This window comes from Pagrus pagrus, assembly GCF_965226575.1.
Source record: "Pagrus pagrus genome assembly, chromosome: 7".
NCBI classification, from domain to species: Eukaryota; Metazoa; Chordata; class Actinopteri; order Spariformes; family Sparidae; genus Pagrus; species Pagrus pagrus.
The window spans coordinates 18,282,624-18,305,123 of NC_140191.1; the positions used below are offsets into that span (position 1 = coordinate 18,282,624).

The 22,500-nt window shown below is 43.0% G+C and overlaps 1 protein-coding gene across 4 annotated transcripts in view; it reads left to right on the forward strand.

The window, feature by feature from the left end:
* The window catches only part of ptprub (protein tyrosine phosphatase receptor type Ub), a 170,560-nt gene that overhangs the window by 134,227 nt on the left and 13,833 nt on the right, over nucleotides 1-22,500 (forward strand). Inside the window, exons 14-24 of one of the 4 annotated variants that reach the window (XM_084357049.1) lie at nucleotides 1,065-1,203; nucleotides 2,187-2,210; nucleotides 2,460-2,614; nucleotides 3,230-3,417; nucleotides 11,530-11,602; nucleotides 11,712-11,788; nucleotides 15,851-15,868; nucleotides 17,370-17,406; nucleotides 18,291-18,388; nucleotides 21,162-21,278; nucleotides 22,142-22,296. In XM_084357049.1, the coding sequence (XP_084213175.1) occupies nucleotides 1,065-1,203; nucleotides 2,187-2,210; nucleotides 2,460-2,614; nucleotides 3,230-3,417; nucleotides 11,530-11,602; nucleotides 11,712-11,788; nucleotides 15,851-15,868; nucleotides 17,370-17,406; nucleotides 18,291-18,388; nucleotides 21,162-21,278; nucleotides 22,142-22,296 (1,081 nt within the window). The remainder of the gene's footprint in view (nucleotides 1-1,064; nucleotides 1,204-2,186; nucleotides 2,211-2,459; nucleotides 2,615-3,229; nucleotides 3,418-11,529; nucleotides 11,603-11,711; nucleotides 11,789-15,850; nucleotides 15,869-17,369; nucleotides 17,407-18,290; nucleotides 18,389-21,161; nucleotides 21,279-22,141; nucleotides 22,297-22,500) is intronic. The other 3 variants (XM_084357050.1, XM_084357051.1, XM_084357052.1) reach the window with 3 other exon arrangements.

Below are 22,500 nucleotides of genomic sequence, written 5' to 3' on the forward strand. Positions count from 1 at the left end.
AAAGAATTTGTGGGATTTTAAAAATAAACGATCAATAATACTATTCTCATGATCTTTTAAAATTGACCTAAATTATTCCATGGTAGCTCAACTCAACAATTTCGGGTCATTTTGTAGATCATTCTACACAATGATCGATCAGAATTTTAGTTTAAAACATTAAAAAAATTACTAAAATTATCAACAGAATATGAAGAAATAACATTTTTGATGTTGTGTTCAAAGACGTTTATTTAACGTGTTGCAGAGATATCTACTGAAGTTAGCATGCTAACCAGCTAGCCCTGGGCCTGGAAACCTCTTTCTCCCTTTGCTAGCAGTGTAATCACTAACTCTACAGCTAACTGAGCTAACAGTAGCTACGGTCATAAACACAATACAGTTAGCAGCGGTTAGCTACTCTGGAGATATGCTGAGTTTTAGTTCCACAGGTGGCCAATTCTTACATATTGCACTTTAAGGTTTCAGCTCGTGAACAAGGTTTTAAATGTCTTTCTTTTTTAAACACAATTTTCCCATCTTCAGTCCTCTTCTGTGAACATAAGTATAAATCTTTACCAGCCTAAACATCTGGTTGAAAATCTGTGTGACAGCCGAACTTTAATTATTTTTGCTTGTCACAGCACGAGTTGTCATTATGTGTCTCTGAGGACTGCAGATTTGTTGGGTTAGACGACATGAACAATGGCTGCTCGCCCTGCTGATGGCATCGCTTCTCTATTCGCGTGTCTCTTTTCATTTCTGCCAGCTATTTAAAACAACCTCTTAAAAAATACTAGTTGTTGAAATGTAGCCTTGGCATTGAGAAGACCGCTGTGATTCAGTGGATCTCCTCAGAGTTTTCAGAATAAGGAATGCGGACGCCTGTATTGTCACGTGAGGACAGAAGTTTTGTGTGCATGAATGAGTTCTTCAAAGCTGCAGATTTTCAATTTATATTCCGTTTTCCACACTCTTTGCCTCACACTTTCTTGTGACTCATTGACACTTTTCAACCTCATTCCTTTATGTTCCCTGTTTGCACTGTGCCTGTTTAACGTTGCCTCTGTCTTTCTTGCTTCTAGCGGCCTGCAAAGACCACCGCAAGGCTCTGGAGGTGTCCCAGCACTCGGAGGAGATGGGTCTGATCCTCGGGGTGTGTGCCGGAGGCCTGGTGGTCCTCATCCTTCTGCTGGGCGCCGTCATCATCATCATCAAGAAAGGGTAAACGTCTGCTGATAAGCGTTGAGCATCAATCATGCCTCATAATGCACAATCGCACCGCATCTCTCGCATTGTTTTTCCCTTTATGTTTTGTTTCGGAACAGTTCAGTAATCAGTTTTTTATACTTGCTGAACGTTCATGAAAGGTCATGCTTGTTTGGGGAAGACGCCGGACCAACAGCCAGAGCTGCATTGTTTCCATTCTGTCATGGTGCACCAGAGGAACCAAACAACTCTCATCTGCAGAGCTTATCTGAGTGTGAAGTATTTAATTAGAGGCGGATGCAATTCAATTAGCCACTTAATTACGCACCCCCAAGCAGAGGCCTGACCCTTAAATGAAATGGTAATTGGGAGGGAAAAGGTGTGCTTTTAGAGATTATTAGCCAATGATCCCACAGGTCTACAGTACAGCATCCACACCTCTTTTCCTGCATTTACTTGGCAGCAGCTGTAGTTCAAGTCTCAAATAAGGCTTAACCTGCCTTACTTAAATAAGATTTATTGAAATCTAAAGAGCCTGCTATGCCAAATGGGAAGTTACTCACTGCTCCGGCAATCATTATTAAATGGCTGACACAGCGTCCAGCCTAATATTGAATAATGTTGATTTTGAAAGTCACCACTTCTCTGCACATTAGCGCGGGTTCCTCTGCTAAGCCACCATGAAGTTCGCTTTTACAGAATTGATCGCCAAATTTGCTGTGACAGGAAACCTTGTGGTCTGGTCCTTGAAGTGTAACGCTGAGACATATTCGATAGGAGGAAACGTGTGTTTTTCTGCCTCGCTTTGGTTTGGTCTGTCAGCAGCTGCTCGGTGTGTTCGCATGTGTCATATGGCCACCTGCACCGCCAAGCTCATGAGAGGACGGTTCTCATTTTCACTGTAATCAATGCATTCTGCCCTCAGCTGACATTGCTTTCATCTTACATCTCTTCTTTCTCTCGATTTTTTTTTCCTCCTCCTCCTGCACTCTTGCCAGAAGGGACTACTACTCTTACTATCCGTAAGTGACTCCACCTCTTTGCTTTTCCATCCTTTTGTGATCCATCATATACATGCTTGTGCTCTGGCTGTCAGTCATAAGTTGTTGAGGGAAAACAATAAGGCAGTTGGTGCGTGTATACACCTCTTTTCTCACTGTTTTATTTTTTTATTTCTCCATATACTAAACAGCATTTTATTTGTCTCCCTCTCTGTCTCTCTCTATCTCAATCTCTCCTGTATTGCAATCCCCCTCTTTATCCATGAATAGGAAACCAGTGAACATGAATAAGACGCCCATTACCTACCGACAGGAGAAGAGCCATATGGGCTCCATGGAGCGCAGTTTCACAGACCAGAGCACCCTACAGGAGGATGAAAGAATGGCCCTTTCCTTCATGGATGCACACACCTGTGGCACACGCAGTAAGACAAGCGCACAAAGACTCAGCATAGTGTACACAGACCTAGCAGCTTACCACCACTACACAATGCAATTTCAAACTTCACTCGCATCGTTCCTCACTTTGTAATCTTGTTGACCGTCGCTCATTCCCTCCATAAATGCCTCAACCATTCTGAAAGAAAGATGTCATCCTGTGTGAAAAATACTCTTTGGTACCCTCAGCGATTTACTGCCTGCGGTGTGTACACAAAGAATCTCACAAACCCGCAAGAAAAAAGGGGAGAAGTGCACAAGTGAAGTCACATATTTGAATGAAATGTGATTTGAATGATTTGTGATTCTTTTCAGGACATTTCATCTTGATCTCCTTTCTGATATTGTCAGTCTCACAGAGAGGGAAAGACAAATGTGTTTACTCTTGTATAGATCTTTGTCTGCTTCACAAGTCACCCGAGACAAACCCGCTGTCACATCTACATAAGATCTATTATGAAGATAGACAAATCTTATCAGAGTGGCACCCCTGTAAGATACACTTTACTGTATGTGCAGTACACGCAAAATGTTATAAAACTTGTCTTGCGTGTGAATTTTCCAGCTGGACTCACACTGAAATGTGTCTGTTTCTGGCGCAGGCGATGCTCGTAGCTCAGTGAACGAGGCCAGCAGCCTGCTGGGAGGCTCCCCGAGGCACCAGTGTGGACGCAAAGGCTCCCCCTACCACACAGGGCAGCTCCACCCCGCCGTCCGAGTGGCTGACCTTCTCCAGCACATCAACCAAATGAAAACTGCCGAGGGCTACGGCTTTAAACAGGAATATGAGGTGAGAGGGCTCTATTACACTCCTCTCTTACACTCTGACAATGTAAGACAACATGGACAGCTATTGCTCTTTCACTCTGACAAAATAAAGTGAACATCAACAAAGTATTACTGCTGGAGCACGAGTGTCAAGTGGTGGGGGCAGATATAAAAGAGGGATTGCAGAGCGGCTTTATTCTAAAGAACACAGTGTAAAATGTCTTAAATGACCAACCTTCACTGTGAATTGAACAGCATGATTATGATTGGTCCATTCATTTCTAATCACATCAGGCAGTAAGAGAACTAAAGGCAAGAATACTCAAACTGCAGTGATGTACATAACCCAGTGTCCCAGAAAGTGGTCTAGTCACCGTCATGTTTATGTAACTTATTGGGAGTTTTGCTTATTTCCCTACCAAGGTAGTCAGTGATGTTATGGCAACTCAGTTCCCACGAGAGGAGAGTTGTTTCCTGCATGTAATCCACTTCCTGTGAAGAGTGCTGTGTATAGTGTGCTGTGTAGTATCTGTGGGAAAACAAGTGTCATGCAGAAACCAGTGGAGCAGGGAAGGAGAACACCTAAGAAGTGTCATTGAGATATAGTGAGAGGTATTTAAATGTAAAGCAGCCCTGCCTGTTTTTCCTCAACATGCACAAGGTCACTGTCTTCATTTAAAACTGCTGGCTGTGTTTTTTCGAATAATAGGGACTTCATTGTTACTTACACAGAGGCTAACTTGTTAAATCATCAAATCAATAATTAAACCAAAAGCCTGCAGTACGTCCATCCATCCATCCATCCATCCATCCATCCATCTATCCATCTATCCATCCATCCATCCATCCATCCATCCATCCCCCTGCCTAACCCTAACTGTTTTGGAGCATAGTATCAGCCAGATTGCTTTCATTGACTTGACAAATGCAGAATCTACGCACTCCGCTACAGTAGGTGGCAGTAATGACTTATAAATTTGTTTTGCTATCCACCAATAAACACAGAGAAGAACTAGACGAAGGCAGCGATGAAGAAAAAATCATCTGTCTTTGCTCAGCCTAAGCCTTTCTTACCCTCAAGTTTGCATGAACAACAGGTTATGAACTACAGAATTGTGACATTATCCCATCAGTATCAGCCAAGAGAAGCAGCCATTGGTGTTGTCTGGAAAAAAATCCATATCTTTCATCCATGAAGGTCACAGCAGAAAGTTTCTTCTTCTTCTTTGGGTTTTGTAGGTGCTGGAGGCAGCTGGAAGGTATCACCCCTCGAACATGTCCCAGCTCTATCCTGAGGTCTCCTCTCAATCCACTTTTCCAGTATACCTGTAAAGCTTTGACCTTGGGGCTTCTTTACCAGTTGCCAAGAGCTTTACTCTTTGTGAAGAAGTGGAGCACACCAAGTTCCCCCAAATGTGTTGAGCTCTTTGCCCAACTGAGGCCAACTACTATGTGGAAAAGAGAGCTTATTTTCTTCTCCTCTTGTATCCATGATCTCATTCTTTCATTTTCAGCTCCGAGCATGTTGCCATAGGGGAGGTTGTAGAAAAGATAAAAGACGAAGCAGTGCTTTGTGGGTTAGCTCCCTCTTCACCGTACAGTGCAGTACAATGGCTACACTGATGTGCTTCCATGCTTGGTTAACCTTGGCACTCCGAAAACAGTGGAGGAAACTGGCAAGTTAAAAAGGCTGCTGGTGTAGCACTTAAAAAAGTAAAGGCATTGTTCCTGATGAAGCAGCAGCACTTGGTGCTCCAGGGAGGAGGGCAGGTCAGCGGCAGGCTTTCCTCAGCAGTAGTGGTTGACCTTTATCGTTCGGAGGCGGAAGGACCAGTTTCAGGAACTTCTTAACCTCTGTGCTGCAGGAAGGTTTGACTGGAAGGAAGGTCTCGTATTGCCACATCTTTCTCCGCAGTGCTGTTTTAGCGCTGGAGAAGAACTGGCTGCACCAATTCTCATTCTGGTAGGGGAAATAAACACTCTGGCTCATTTGCATTTCTCTGAACCAACCACAGTCTCCTGGGTGGTGCACAGCCGTGGGTGCAGCATCGTTGCCCGCTCAAAATAGTGTCAAGGGGAACTGTTTTACATGCATAAACAAGGCTAAATCCCTGTAAAAGAAAAGGTAACTGCTGCTAGCCTGTTAAAGTTTGTAATGTTTGTATTACAATAGTTTATATCATTTATAGGTTAGTGTTATGGTAATTCGGCATTCTCAGTATGTTGGTTGCTAGCTCTGATGTTGTGTGTTTGTTGTAGAGACAAAGATTTTTAAACAGAAGCACCCAGATAGCGGGGGGCATACCAATATGGTTAGCTCTTGGCAGGCTTTATAGAAACAGTCTACATCTGGTGAGTCAGACTAGAGGACTGTACAGTGAGAGGTGCCCATGGTGGAAGAAACTGATGTCAAGCCTCGCAAGAGATTTTCTGGTCGTCCTGACGACAGGGAAGTGGATCACCTTTAAACCTGAAATAGAAAGCTGACATGTCACTGAAAACTGCTAAAGCTCTTGGTGGATTTTGAAAAGACAACCACCAGAATATGTCATGTGAACTGCTGAGTGAGTGATCAAGCTTATTTTCCCCAAAGAAAACGGATTTGCAGTCCAGGCGCAAAATAGGAATGTACAGGAAAGGAACATATACTGTAAGAACAGGTCACAGACATAGTCCAGACACCCAGTGCTGGTGACAGCCCACTGAGTGAGTGTGGAGTGCTGCAAAGCCTATACACTCAAAGTCAGAGCTGTGAGTTGAGCATCGACATTGCAGGCATTTTATTTTTCTCTCACCAATTGGCAAAACGAGACACAACCAAGGGTTAGGTGTTATCGAGGCGGCTGTGACTGAGATTGTGATGAAGTGCCTAAAAAGTATGTGGCTCGAGTATCTTTATTGGCCGTTGGTATCGAGAAGGATCATGTGTAATTAGTACATGTTGTGGATAACTGCTACTTTAGAGAGGCCACGTTAGTTAGAACGGGTCTTGGGAGAGTGTGGGAGGCCATCAATCCTCTTCTGACATCATCCATGCGCCCTCCGCACAACCCACTGAAATTAATTAGCAGGGTTAAAAAGGCATCTGGATCACACTGTTGCTGTGCGTATGAATAAATCATCCTCATTTGGGCCCAAAGAAGACCTCTGTCATGACGGCAGGCCTGATGAGGTTAAACGTCTCTGGAGGTGCTCTAGCTCGTGAGTCCCCTGCCCACTGCTAACAGATTGTAGGGTAGCAAGGAGAGGAAGGAGGAGTCTTGAAGGGTTGAGTGGGAAGGGAGGAAAGATGAAAGGGTAGAGAGGGAGAAATGTGAGAAAAGAGAGCTCTTGGCTCCTCTGCCCTGTAACCTCCAAATAACCTCCTCTCAGTAACAATGTTAGTGTTTAGCTCCCAGTGCAATATATGGTGCAACATAAATGCTCTATAATTCATGAAGGTAACCATCAGACTGTAAAGCATAGGGTTCTCTTAACCTTGGAGACCACTAGGTGTTGTTTGGGCGACATCCCAGTTGTTCTCAGGAGTTGGGATCCTCTGATGATGCTTCATAATGATCCTGCTCGTCCTCTGATCTGGAACGTTCAAATCAGATTTCCTGCAGTCTAGCAGTCGCTAAGTCTTAGTGGCTCTGTATTCCTACAAAAGGGAATTACCACTAATTCAGAGCACTGATGCACTTCATTTTACAGTTCTGCAAATGTCATGGTAGGTAGCTGTTAAGTAACAAGTCACGTATTTGAAATTTCTAACCACCCATAGTACCACAGTAATTACCTCAAAATGGATTAAAATTGACCCCGACACAATTTAATATTCTTTAATATTATTTTCCAGAAATTAAACTGTAACAACTCACCTCAGTTAAGTGGCCTGCTGAGGGATGGTTAAACAGAAGCTAGTTTGAAGTTAAAATGGCATGATCAGCAGAAGTTCAGCAGAATCCAGTTGGAAGTTTCCTGGAAATATATAAAAGAAATTAGCAGCTTTTTATGCACTGCGTATTTGATAATAGCACGATATTATTATTGAATAATATTGGGGTAATTTTCAATACATTTTGAGTTAATTATTGTTATAATTTGGGGGTAATTAAAAGAAAATGTCAAGCACATTGCTTGGTACCTAGCAGCTACTTACCACAACATTTTTGTAAAACAACATTTTACCACATTGACTGTATAAAATATGGATGGAGCTTTGTGCCTGAGGCCAATGTGGAAGTGCCCTAAACTTGCACTCTGTCTAATAGCCAAGTGTGGGTGACTCCACTGGTTTCAAAAAGGAGTCAGATTTTATGTACACTTATGAGAAAATGACCTTAGTAAACTGTTTGCTATTGAGTTTTGCTTTAGGGCGTGGCTACCTTGTGATTGACAGGTCATTGCCACAGCATGTTCTCGGGTTCACAGTCAGGTCCAATCAGTATCTTTCCAAGCCTTAAGGGTTAGGGTTAAGTTTTAGGGTTAGGACTTATTATATGGTCACTTCTGCTCATAAAACAAAGATGGTGATGGCCAAAATGACAAGCTTGAGGCTTTAAAACAGTTATCTCCAAATAATGGGTGATGTCAACTCTAAAAACTATGATTAGTATCTGCCTGCGCCGCCACCGTTGTTTGTGTTTGCTCATGTAGTTTACTTGGAAAATAACTGCTTAACTTTTAGTTTGTTTTTGCACCATTGCACCACCGGATTGTAGTCCTGAATCGAACTTTATGGACAAACATGTTTGTTTTCCAGAACATTGCATCTCCCTCTCTCGTTGTTGCAGTGGCTGGTATCCTGCCTGTAGGTTTCAGGGTACATAATGAAAGGCCCGGATCTCTGAATACCTCTCCCCAGTGGAATGATTGTGGCTGAGAGTTGAGATCACACCCCGGGGAGAGGTCCATTCCGGTCACCCTCGGCCTTTGGCATTCATGAAAAAGAGAAAACATCTTTTTGTCTCTGGTTCACGGTTCCCCCTTCTGGAACTCTGCTTGTAGACTCATTAAACTGTCCCTCACGGGCAAAACACACTCCACTCAAAAAATCAATACACGCCTCTTTGTTATATTTTTCTTACTGTGCTAGAGTATGTGTTTTGATGGAGTGTCTCTCTCCATTATGAAGGAAAATGATGAGGAGTATCATATTACACTCCCCTGGCAGGTATAGGTTTTTATTTCCCCGAAGAATTCCCGTGTTCTGTAAAAACACTGATCAAGAATTTACAGGGAGTTGTAAAGGGGCTTGTATGCGTGGCAGCTGCTGTCACTACAGTCATATTCCCACTGCAGAAACTTACGAGTAAACAACAGCAGAGCTTTACAGGAGACCTCCAAACTTTCATTGTACCACTTTGTACCTTGAGGCTGAGGTTAGCCAGGATGATGGATTCAAAGTTTGGTTGCATGAATTGGGCTTCCTGTTTATTCAGTTTTTGAGCAGAATATCCGACTAAATTCTCACTAAATTTATGTTTATCTCCGACATCTCTGATTGGATTTTGACTGAATGTGGTGGGATTATGAATCTCATCACTGTTTTCGGCATTTTAGAGATTATTAGGGAGGGAGCAGGTCAAAGCGAGGTGGCGTCACAGTTATTGAGTGATCCTGAAAGGGAAATTGCAGAGTGCCGTGTGATCACCGTTGCCTCGTTATTGATGGGAAACAAACAAAGCACATAAATGAAATCTAGTGTGTTTTAGTGTCTAGTGTGATAGCGTCGATGCTTCAAGACTGTACCTGACTGTCATCATTTCCTTCATTTCATTTGACTCATTTTTATATGATCCTCTTAACCAAGCCACCCCTATGACCCCTGCCAATGAAGCTTTCTAATCAATCCTCCCATGGGTCTGTGTTGTTCTCTTCCCTCCACGTCAGTGCTCTGCCAGTTCCTCTCCCTGCTTACAGAGGGCTGGTGTGTGCAGAGAGACAAAGAGAGCTCAGAGGTCTAGTGTCAAAAATATAAACGATGGAGGAAGAACAGGAATCAAGAGGTGGACAGGGAGAGAAGTGATAAAGACAGGTGGAAGGAGATGAAGAGAACAAGCGATTCAGAGAGAGTCAGACCTTGAGAGAGAGCACATGGAAAGATGAGGAAAAATTGCGAAGGAGGGTGTAATCCCCGGCAGGATTTGGCTGGTTCTTGGCTCTCTGTGGGGGGAACTGCGTTGTAATCCCCTGCTCAGCATGCAGACTTGGGCAGAGTTTCACCAAATTCCCCCAGTGGCTGAAAACCACAGGGGGCAGACTGGTATGGATGTGTGCGTCATGGATCTGAAGGGGCTGTTTGCAGACTTAATTTGGCCCTGCAGTGGACGCTCAAAAGTGGCTTATAACGACGTGTGAGAGTAAGCACTCTCCAGTGCATCCATGCAGACAGGTGGATCATGGGGAATGGGGAGATGTGTGGATGAGTATGATGCGTTGTAATACGGCTGAGCAGCCATCCACCGAGCAGGTGGCAGACAGCTTCTCTCTGCCTTCACGCTAATTGAGAGGCATCTCACCATACCGTAGTTAGTGTACTGTAATGTAGTATATAATGACAACATTATTTCATCTCATTCAATCATACCTACCACAAGAGCACTGCAATTTTTTGTATTGTTTTTCTTACACAGCACAATTTACAATGATAACAGGACAGTTTGACTACTGGAGTTTCATACATTTTTTATGATACGTCTATATGATAGACAATGCGACTGTCATTTGTGAATTTGATATTTTCTACATTATTATTTTTATTCTGTTTGTGATCCGGAGTCCTGAGGATGACTTGAGGTTCTGACAGCCTGAGGAAAGAAGCTGCTCTGTAGTCTGGTGGTACAGTACGGCACTAAAACAACGTTTATTTTGTTTTACCCTATTACATTATGCCATGCATCTTGCAAACAGTTGTGTTTGAAATAGAAGAAAGTTTTAAAAATGAGTTCTTTCTTAAACGCACTTCCAAAACAAGGATCAAGATCTTTATAGCTGGAGGCAGTGGTGCTTGTCCTGCTTTTGTCCTTTAGACAGCCCTTTTTTCATCCAGCTCCGGGAGTTGGTTGAAAACAGAGTCTCAGGCTAACTTTTTAATGTTTCCAACACAAACTCCATTTAAAAGAAAAAGATCTTTTATATGCTGCTGGCTACATTGTGCTAAAGCACTGAGGCTAAAGCTGCATATCCCAGGCAAAGAGTTAGCATCCCGACTAGTTGAAGATTCTTGTGATCTTGCGGAGTAAAGCTAGGTAGTGCGCGTATTGTAAGAACAATACGATAAAAATGTAAGATCACACTGTTTTAAACAGTGTTTTCACTTCACACTTTATAAGAGAAATGTCTTTAAAGATGACGAATGACAGATGCTGAGAGTGCTGGAGTGTGAACTGTTGACTGGGACAGACCTGCTGCTGTAGCCTGGACTCTGATTACATCCACAACCAGCGTCCACAACTGTACCCAGCAGTCACCACACTGTTTAATGCACTCACAACATTTCTGCTCTCTCTGCGTTTGTTTAGGATAAAAAAGACACCTCACTGCTATTAATTTGAACAATGAGTATTGCGCCGACTACAGGACCATGTTCAACACCTTGTACACAGTTTGACAGATCTGCCGTGCTGGTTATGGTTGCTAAGCTATTATTGGATAATAGCTGTTTGGTCAATGGTCAATGTGATGTAACACCAATTGAGTCTCTGCTGTGATCACATTTAATTCACCGATTATCTTGATTTATGTTTTCACTTTGTGCTCTCATTGATGGTGTACACTGAATTTCAACCTAGTAGAAATTTAGCCACAGGGTTCTGACTGTACGGCACAGAGGGTTGTAGGAAAAATGATCTGAAACTGACGGCCTATGACTCACGAGTGCTCCGGGGTCAGACAAACAGCATATGATAGTCATGGTGCTGTTTTGTTTAATAACATAGGAGCATAAAACACCAAACCTTTCTGTGGTGCACAATAGCTCTTAATTTCCTTGGCTGTGCTTGAGAGATGTGATCATGTGAACCGTGAAACACAATCGTCCTCATCACACATAAAACAAAAGCTTTGTTGAAGCTTTGATTTGTGTTTATCTGGGGTATTTGAATGGTCCCTGTTTCTGAAATCTGCAACAATTGTCTCTTGATCTCTGCAGAGTTTCTTCGACGGCTGGGACTGCACAAAGAAGAAGGACAAGACCAAAGGCAGGCACGACACCTTGCTGGGATGTAAGTCGTCACAACTCATTTCATCCTGTTTGAAAAAAACAACAGGAAATATTGTGGAAAATGGCACGTTTTCAACATGCTTTTGCTCTTTTATTCCGCTCCGACTCAGACGACCGCCACAGAGTCAAGCTCCACCCTCTCCTGGGAGACCCCAACTCAGACTACATTAACGCTAACTACATTGATGTAAGTCTAATCCTGCTTTTCTGCCTCTGTCCGACATGGGATACAAATAGTGACTCACACCCTGCAAAGCCACAGTCCATCTCTCTCATTCCTGTAAGCTCACCAGTCTGCTGGCCCACTTTCACCTGGAGGCTTTCATCCAATCAAACACTCTTCCTATTGGTGTATTGCCAGATGCCATGGTTGTCAGTTGCTGCACTGAATCCCTGACCCGGACTTAGTCTGCTATCACTTTTATTAAAACAGAGTGGAATGAATGCATTTAATGCCTTGCAGGGGAGACGAACCTTTCTGTAAGATGCCACAAATCCCCCTAAATTAAATAGACATGATTGATGTTATCCAATCTCCGGATGGGCCGGGGGGAGATGATCCTTTCCACTGTTCACCCACAAACTGTCTGCCACACATGCAGCGTCACAGTAACATTCTCACTGATCATACAAAATACATGTATATGTTGCTAATGTGTCTCACACGGTCTCATTCATACGTGTTCCCATTCATTAAAACTACGGGAGGCTGTGCACGTTTAGCTGGCAGCAGTAAAGTTATTAGCGAATAGAAATCAAACCCGATTCTGAAAGAAAAATACAGTTTTACTACCAGATACGCTGTCGATAGAAGCTTGTATTTTGGCTCCCCTGTGAATTTGCTGTCTCAGTCCTCAGTTGTTGCTATTCATTTGAGTTATGTCAAGGGAAGTCTGGCAATCTGATATGATTTCTTTATCTCACAAGATTTATTTTGTACGTCTCTCCACTGTAAAGTAAGTACGGCACTCTGCGAGAAGTTGAGGCAAGCTGATACTCCCAGTCCTTCTTGAGGCTGATAAGAGGTGGAAAGATCTTGCGTCTGTCTTAATCTTCAGAAAGAATGTGTTTAAAATACACTTAATACTAAATAGAGATACTATTTTTCAGTGAGAGAGAATTACTAGGACCTCAAGTTGGCTTGCGTTTAGGCGGTTTTCTCCTTTACGCCCAATTGTCTCATCAAAAAACGTTGGACACTGCAGGACACTTTTTTTCCGCTCTTTTATTTCTCTGTAGAGAACGGGCAGCGGTGAGATGCTTTTAGAGAGTTCATTACAACAAGAGGGCATTAAAAACCTGGCCTGCTGTTAGGACTGTAGTTATTGTGAGGGTCTCCATTAGCGTTTAGGGCACAGAGGTGCAGGCATTAGAGGGAAAACACCACTCAGCAGCCACTACAGTGTCAGAGTCAGTGATGTTAGTCCCTGACAAGGCCGACCCAGTGAGGTGAATAGTAACTATTTAGCAACAGCAAAGCATATTTTGGACAGCCTGTGATTATTTCACCCGAGGTTAAATGGAAAAGTTTTTCCTCCCTCTGAAACATTTCTGCGCTTTCAAAACAGAGGTGTGAAACGGCGATCTCTCCGCCTCGTCTTTCTCTGTCGCTTGATGCCTGAGTGTGTGATGATGCTTGAAGAGGTGCAGACCTTTGCGTACGTCTGACAACTTCCTGCTCCTGTCGCAGATCAGTCCATGGCTGTTGCCAATTTACATCTTCGTCTGCTTCTACTGACAGGTGTAGAATGGCCACTCAATCAAAGAACACACACACAGACAGTCAGAGACAGTAGACGAGGAGTGAGGGTGGACACCATCCAAATGCACACAGACGAGAGACGGCACAGGAGACGACAGTCAGAGAAAGTCGACAGCGAAAACAGCTTTTTATCAACAATGGGTGACTCTTGTGTGTGTATTATTCCCACCAGAGGGTCTAACACCATATGTCACATACCTGAGGCTGTGGGGAATTTTTAAAGCAGCGAGGTGAAGTGCCACTGCTACACAGCACCGAGCATGTTTCAGCAAAAATACCCACTTATATTGAATGTTAGAAATGATGATGTTCTTGACCTTTGGTTGTGGCATATTTCTCTAAATGGACTTCTTTGTGTCGCTGTTCTGTCAGTTTCGTCACACACACACACACATACACACAAAGACACACACTGTCATACTGGTAATTAGTTTTGTCTCAATGTGCGTAATGTAAAAATAAAAGTAGCACTTCACTTTGTTTCTTAATGTAAAGGTCCTGAAAACTCTTCTCAATCCTCTTCTTACCTTATATCGCTGCACACGTGATGATACACAGTTTTCTGGTATAGTTAGAACGTATTTGAAGGCACCAGTCAGACTTTTGCTCTTTTAAATTTGAATCCATATATCTATATGAATAAATGACACATTTACCATAAATTTGGACATTTGCTCAGTAAGTCGTGAATATTTAGTAGCTAGATGCTATTTGTATCCAGGTTTATGAAGCCAGCATTGCTATTTGCACCGTAAAGCCAATGTGAATATTTTCACCTGTGTGAAGGTAACCTGAGTAATTTTGTTGACTGAACCAAACCAAACTGTGACTGAAAACTGGAAAAAGTTCCTGTGTTTAACCTTAGTCCCACAAACACAGCTTAGATACTCCCGACTGTCGATACCTATAGACTCACTCTCATAGCACAGTTGGCCGTACTTATGCTCAGTGCTAGCATTCACTCACAAGGACATGTTGAAGCAAATAGTACTCGCCAATCCCAGCACAGTACGATGGGCAATTAGACATTACGTATTTAATATTACTGAGACAAAGAGAAACCGCTGATTTTACACATCAAAGCCTGTTTACATGTTTTGAGCAGTACACTTGCCACGTGTGAAAAATTATAAAGCCTTTTCTGGTACCAGAGGGAGCTGTGTGAAGTCTAATGACGTCACTTGAGGCAGCATTGGTTTAGGCTGAAGACTACAAATTTGAAGATCAAAAACCGAGTGTTGTGGATGTTCGACAGAAATGAGCTTACCAGACCTCTGAATCCCACTCCTCATCTAAGCTTGGTGGGGCTCCTGCTACATTGGCTGCTGCGAGCACAACACACCTGAAACATCAACCACACAGTCAAGTTGCATGGTGGGTGATGTAGAAGGAAGAAGAATGCGTGCAATAAAAAAGATTTAGATCTTTTTTTTTAATCTGTCCATCATAAGACATCGCGCTAACAACAGCCTTCACTTCTGGGTAGATAACTGCCGTTTGATACAACCCTGATACAACACCCGGCCACCCCTCTGCCCCCTCGTGAGTTACATATGCATGATATGCTTCTATATAATATTTTACAGGTATTTTTAGGTACTCTGCAGTATTTTCCCTTTACAGGTACTATTCATTTAAAGTAAATCAATAATGAGAATAAGAATAGCCAGCCATCATCCATCACTGTCACTAAGTAAATTAGTGAAGGTGTTGTTATTTATGAGCTTTGCAAGCGTCAAACCTGCATTTTACATGAATGAGACACTTGAAATAACATCATGAAAAAGGACAAACAAATTGTATGTAAGCTACGTGAGGCAGGGGTTTTCTACTGGGAAGTTATTGTAAACAAACATTGTGATTGGTTCTCTCAGAGCGCAGATCTACATCGCTGGAGTACGGGAGTTAATATTAGAAACCTAAAGAATAAGCACTTACATTACATTGTTACTCTTTTCTGAAAGATGCTTGTCACAGACACAAAAACAAGCCGTGGTCATGCGGCGTGTCCCTCCTACGCTGCTGCGGTGCAACATGCAATGAAATGCAAAGATTATAGCCATATTTTTAAAACATTTAGACAGCCTCGTTTTCCAATTAGCAACATAATGTGTGAGCAACGGCAGGGTTTCTCTCTGCTCTACTTTCTTTAAATAGAAAATCCCTAACGCCAATTTAACCATAAAGAAGAAGTGTGTGCACTTGAAAAACCAAAACTGATAGATTAGAGTAAATGAAAACACAATGGACTTTGGTCTTAAATTCCCTTCAGAATCGAGTGCTTCAGTCCTGCTGTACTCACATAAACACACACACACACACACACGCACACACACACACACACACACACACACACACACACACACACACCTCTTCCCACCTGTCTGTGACCATAATTCCTACTTACCAAACGCTTCTCTCATTAACTAGCCTATATGTCTTCTTTTTCTACTCCCCTCCCCACTTCCTCGACCTTGGACCCTGTAGATTCGGATTAACAGGGAAGTAAGTACTTCACTGCTCGTTCTTCTGCCTGCCATCGCTCTATTTTTACTCTTTTTCCCCCCTTCTTCTATTACCCCTTCCCTGTTCTCTTTATCCACTATCCTCTATCCACAAATGCTCAAAGGTCAGTCTGTTTCAGGTTTGTGCACATTTGAAAAAAACAAAAAACAAACAAACTACAAAACATGCCCTTTTAGCTAATGATTTTAAATGAACACAAGGAGATGTGTCCTCCCCGGATAGAGGACCCTGCCGCCTTTGTTAGTTCTCATAAGTGGCCAGGACTCAGGAAGTTTAGTTGCTATGGCGACCGTCTTAAGTAGAGGAGAGGTAACAGTCATGCTGATAGTCTTCTGCGAGGGCCAGAGGAATTGTGGATAGCAGGGCAGCACAGCACCGGTCATCCATCACCATTTCAAACATGTCCCCAAATATCTGACTGGATGCAACGTGGACAGACTCGACATATTCGTAAGATGCCCTCTGCAAAAAGATTTTTAAAAAAAAACTGTTATCAACATAGCTGCTCCATCATGCTGATTGGACGAGAGCTGGTGGGCTCGGGCGTTTATTCCGATTAGTCCTGACCTGCCTTCTCGGCTCCACACTGTCACGAGAGGTAATTGGGGCATCAGTTTTCCTTCCAGCTGCTCCTCTCAAAATGACAATAAACCGTTAGCCACAACATCCATGTGGGGATGTTTTCAAAGGGCTGTGTCTCGGAAACAGGTGTCTCCTTCACCCTGAAGAGGTTAGATAAGCAGTGCTTATTTTCAGGAGGACTTCCTTTGAACAGTTTGCTCTTCCTTAAAGTGTTCATGCTTTAAAGTCCCTCAGGTGGTCTTTGTCATGTTTGTTCCCCTCAAGGCTTTGAAATGACATCTCATCGTTCATTCATATTCACCTCATGCCAACCATAGGAAAATGTCTGTCATCTATATCAAAGGCCGCCACCTCCTTTGATATGAAGGATCTCAGTATACTTCACTGTACATGTCAGAGTCTGCCTTGCAAACTGTTTATGTTAGTGATGCTATCATGCGTTTATGTGAAACCTGTGTGAGATATTCCTCCACTCATTTGACTTGAGTGGAGTAGAGTACATATTGCATCTTGAGTGAAAACTGATTTGTTTTTATGGCACAGCAGCTTGTCAAACTGTCACTGGGATTCAGTCACTGTTCAGTCAGCTAGTCCGACTCACTGTAGGAACGACTTTTGTAGAGATTAATCAGCAGTTTGTCAAAACCCAGTATTTACTGTGTGGTGCCTCCACTGCTCCAGACTCTCTCTGAGGGCAGGGAGGACTGCAGTAGGCCAGACAGCGCTGGAAAATTATACAGGAAATGCAATTCAAAGTTGCAGAGAGTGGGTCAGTAGGAGAGCAGAATTGCAGGGACAAAGGGGAGGAAAAGGGTGAGACAGAGCGACACCCTCCCATACAGCTGTGCCTGAGGCGCAGATGGCTTACTCAGCATGTCATTCCTCTTCTCTCTTTCAGGGCTACCATCGATCCAACCACTTCATCGCCACTCAGGGTGAGTGTCCCGGCAAGGCTATAGTGTTTATGTGTGTGTGTTTGTGCGCATGCAGGCTGGCGAGTATCGTTTGTGGCGGTGTAATAAATTGAAGATGATCCAGCCAATGAGCCTACTCATGTACAGTCCCTCGCCAAAACCATCTCTCTGGTAGAATCCAGGAAGGTGATTGTGCGACTACCAACCCGTGAAGGCTAGTGATGTCACCAAATTAATCTTTGGAACAGGTTAATGATTAAGCGCTCTAATTATAGCGTTTTATTCCTGGTGACATGTGCACCGGTGTGCTCATTGTTGGAGAGGGAACCTTTAGTTCACCCTCCGTCGCGCTAATACAAAGTTGCCGTCTGATGGACAGTCAGACTCGGCATGTGCCTGCGTTCAAAATTTCCCTCCGCTGCGTCTAAACCCCACGAGGAGTGTCGGTTTCCAGGGTGCGCCCATCACAAAGTCACTCAAGGTCTGCTCATGTGCTTATCTTGCACCAGCACCCCCCCGCCCCTCCGTTACAGAGACGCAGAGATGAAACTTGCAAGAAAGAAGAAAAAAAAACGTCAGCAGTGTTTTTGTCTCTCTGAGCATTTCTTCCCTACGTGATCCTCGTTTTAAAGTTGTCTCTCGCCTCCTAAACCTCGGATGACAATGAGTGAGTGATGGTCCACCCGGCTTTCATCATCAGCTGCTGCTGCTGTTGTTTTGTCACCCGTCACCCCTTCCCTTCTGCCTGGAATTCCCAATAACTTCATTGACGAAGCTTTAGCAGTCTGGGGAAGGACACTTAGGTCACGATAATACAAGATTTCACAGCAAAAACACTATTATTAAGGGTCAGGCTGTGATTGTGGTGTTTTTATGTCTTTTTCTCTGTTATTTCTTCCCACCAGGACCCAAGCAGGAGACTCTGTATGATTTTTGGAGGATGGTTTGGCAGGAAAATTGTTTCAGCATCGTCATGATCACCAAGCTGGTGGAGGTCGGCAGGGTAAGAGATGTGCCCCCACCCCTCTTGTCATCTCCCAGTGCTCAGAGACACCCCACAATCACCACAGGGGAACAGGCTTTTATGTGTTTGATAAGTATGGACCTCACAGGGCCTCGCTGTGCATACAAACAGCAGCCTAAAAGCTGATCATTTTGGTGAAGCTGTCCTGCATTTATGTCACACCACAAATCACAAGCTGCTTTTGCAGTAGAGACCCTGACTTAAAACGTTAAAGGAGTAGTTCAACATTTTGGCACACTGCTGAAAGTCAGAGGAGGAGATCGATAACTCTCATGTCTGTTCACTAACCATGGCCACTGTGTGAATTTTGTCTATACCAGGTGTAAACAGCCTCTAAGAAGCTTCAGCAAGCAGTCTGTTAGCTTAGCACAAAGACTGGAAACAGCTAGCTCTGTGCAGATACAGTAATAAAACCTACCTACCTACCAGCAGGTCTGAGATGAAACACATGAGCTGTTAACATGTTAGCTTGTGAGTTCTAGAGGTGCTGCTCAGTGGATATGGTTACCTCTGGACAGAACCAGGCTAGCGTTTTACCTCTGTTTCCATATAATTTCCCAAAATGTGAAACTATTCCTTTAACCTTGCGTACAATACTCTCCGGGTGGCAACTGAATATCAAAAAACATCAAAACCAGCAAGTTCACACAAAGTCGTCAAATACGTGCATTCTCAGGGATTGTTACTCAGATTATCTCTGATTTGTCTGTTTTGAAAACATCATGAAATTGCGATGGTGTTTTATAGAAATTCACATCTTGACTGTAATGATTATAGAGTCCATAAAATGTGCTATAAAATACCTGTGATGCATAAAAATGTCCCCCGAGCCACATATCTACGACTTCTGTCCTTGTATAGACACAGCATGACTACACAGGTTTAATGGCTACGCTGTAGTACTGTTATTTTCCACCTCACATAAATACCCGTAGTATATGAATTCTGCTCTAAGCACCCCATCCTTCTCCGTCCAGGCAAGAGAAATGTATTACCTCAGTGGATGGTTAAAATGACACCATTTTTCTAGCAGCAGCTCCACAACCAATTTGGTTCTCCATCTAACAATTCTGGGAACACTCAGCAAACGAGGACCGGTCTGTGTGGCTGAATCCAAATAACACCTCCATTAAATTAAAAAAAAAAAAAAAAAATCTCCTTTGTGCCTGCTGTCGGTGAAAAAGATTGCTGCCCTCCCGTTCATTATGCTTCCCACCATTATGTGATCATCGTGCGTTTCTTTTCTTTGCCCTCTGAGATGAAATATCTGCAGAGGAACAGCATGTTTTTGTTCCTCCACACAATGTGAAGTGCAACCTCTGTACGTTCTGAACTTGTTACATTTCACACCAATATTTCTCTGTTCCAGCAAATGAAGTACTTCATATTTTTATTATTCTGGTAATATTTTATTTCTTTTGCTGTCAAATAATTTGCTGAAATGATTTGTGTGATATCAGGCTGTCATGTTATCATATGTTCACTGTGTGATAAGAATTCACAATAACAGTATTATTGCAATATTTATATATATATAGAACTTTTTAAGAATAATGCCGTTAAAATTAATAGTTTACGGTTTCAAAAAACTTCCACACTGGCGAGCTAACTTTTTTCGGGTGACTGTAAGTGTCCAATTTTCATCTGCCACCACACTGTGGTAGTAGCTAGCTAGTAACTGTGTGTTCTTCTTCTTCTTTTATCCGTTTTGTGGCGGGTGCCAGTCAGTGTTGAGGTGCATTTCGACCACTTCTGTTAAGCAAGATGGGAAAGAAACAGAAATGATTGAAGAGGCGCTGTATTGTTTAAACGATAGCATCATATGTGTGCTAGCAACATGACCATATCACGTTTTTTGTCAGTATCAGTAAATCGTGACGCCCCTACTCTCATATATATTTTTTATGACAGTATCTTACTGTGCATTTGCTCTGATCTTATGATGATATGATGGAGAAGACTTTCATGGAAATCCGAAACTGGCCAAAGGAAGGCTGAGAGGTGACATTTGATCTGATAAGTCTTAACTTTAACCTGCAATCTGTCACTCTGCTCAGTCACAAGCAAATCTAGTGACCTTTGTTCAACAGTTTTAGTTTGTTGTGCTTGACTCATCATCTTGTTGGTACAAGAACAAAAATCACATTTTTGACTGGAGGGGAGCTTTAAGTTCACATGTAGCAGCCTAAAATACCCAAACAGCATTATTTAATAGAAGAGAATGACTGGCATCACATTTCATGGAAGAAATTCATTGGGCGTTTTTCCTTAGATATGAAGACATTCATAAGGTATTCCTCTGAAAGAGATTTAGAGAAAGTGCTCCTTCACAGGGAGGCGCTGGAAGATGTTTGCATTGGGTACTTTGAGCCTGAGATATTTCGAATGAGGACATGGTTGAAGCCATTTTAGAGTCCACCGGATCATACGGTATCACAAAGAAAATAATTTCTTGTGAGAGAAATGTAGCATTTTGTGGAAGGCTGGATGCTTTACGATGTACCATGTTGACCGGTTTGTAAATTAGGATTATACTCACTATAATGACATTTTAGAGGACTGTGTTGTGAGAAAATAGGTTGAAATGAAGTAGAATGTTGTTGTTTGTACTGGAGAAAAAAAAAAAAACTCAACCTTCACAAGACTCTTTCAAACAGATTTATTCATGTAACACCATCTGCATTTATGCTGGAACATTTTCCAAGAATGTCAACATGAGGTTGAGCTCTGTCGCTTCACTTTCCTTTAATAGGTGAAATGCTGTAAATACTGGCCTGATGACAGCGAGATGTACGGCGACATCAAAATCACTCTGCTTAAGACGGAGACGCTGGCTGAATACACAGTTCGCACCTTTGCCTTGGAGAGGGTAAGTTTGTCTAAGACTTACGTTTTGCCCGCCCTCTTTTGCTTCTGTTAATTCTTGTTGTGATATTCCTGAAATTAGAAGTAGAACATTAACAGAGGGGATTAGATACTTGACAGGATTTACAGCTGATTGATTTGAGGACCACGTGTTAAATTGAAAGGAATTAACACCAGCAGCTATGTGAACGCCCCTGCCGTCTTTCAAACATAGCTGTTACACTGTTTTGCCCCTGATGGCCTCCATCCTGTCAATCTCCCAGGGGATCTCCCACTGGAAGGGCTCAGAACAGTGCCGTGGCGACAGTGGCACAAACACAGCATTATCATCACACTGTCACAGTCGCTCTCCATGGGCACGCGCTGCTGCTTATTCAAATCGGCATGAATTTAGGAGCTGGTGACAGCTTGTTTTTCATAGCTCTTTTCCTTTCTTTTTTTGGATTTCTGTCTTCGACAAATCTTTGCTCTGCGTCGCTTTACTTTGTCATCTCTGTACAGAGGGAGAAATTGCTGTGTGACTGCAGCAGCCTCCCAGTAGAGAGGAGAGACCTCCCAGCTCTCCCTGAGCTCCGAGAGCCTCAGTAATTCCTCTCTGCGTGTCTGTCACACGGCAGCTGCTGCTAGCATGTGATGCCCAGAGGCCTAACTGTCCTAGAAGACCTAACACCCCACGTAAATAATGTCCGGGTTGTCCTCACACTGAACCGAAAAATCTGTCACATCTATCACGGAGGGGAATGTCTCTGAATGGATGGGAGCATGTCTCGGTTGAAACAGGGCCTGTGGGCTACTTTGGTGAGGATGCAGGCCACGTAAATGTTGTGTTTTACATGTAATGTTAATGTGCACTGTTTGTGGTGACAGAGAGGATACTCAACCAAGCATGAGGTACGTCAGTTCCACTTTACATCCTGGCCCGAGCACGGGGTGCCCTATCACGCCACTGGACTGTTGGCCTTTATAAGAAGAGTGAAAGCCTCTACACCCCCTGACGCTGGCCCTGTGGTGGTCCACTGCAGGTAATGTGATGCTTAGCAACTGTTGCAACCTGTAGTGCTGTAAAACCAAATAAAATAAAAAAAAATCTCTTTTTAACTATTAAAATATTAAAATTCCTTTATTGTGACAGCGTGGTCATGTTAGACCTATTAGCGTCCGGCATCAAGCCTTCGTCGGGAGTCAAAACCAGCTAAATTTGAGTCCAGGAAGCTCCTACCCCCTAA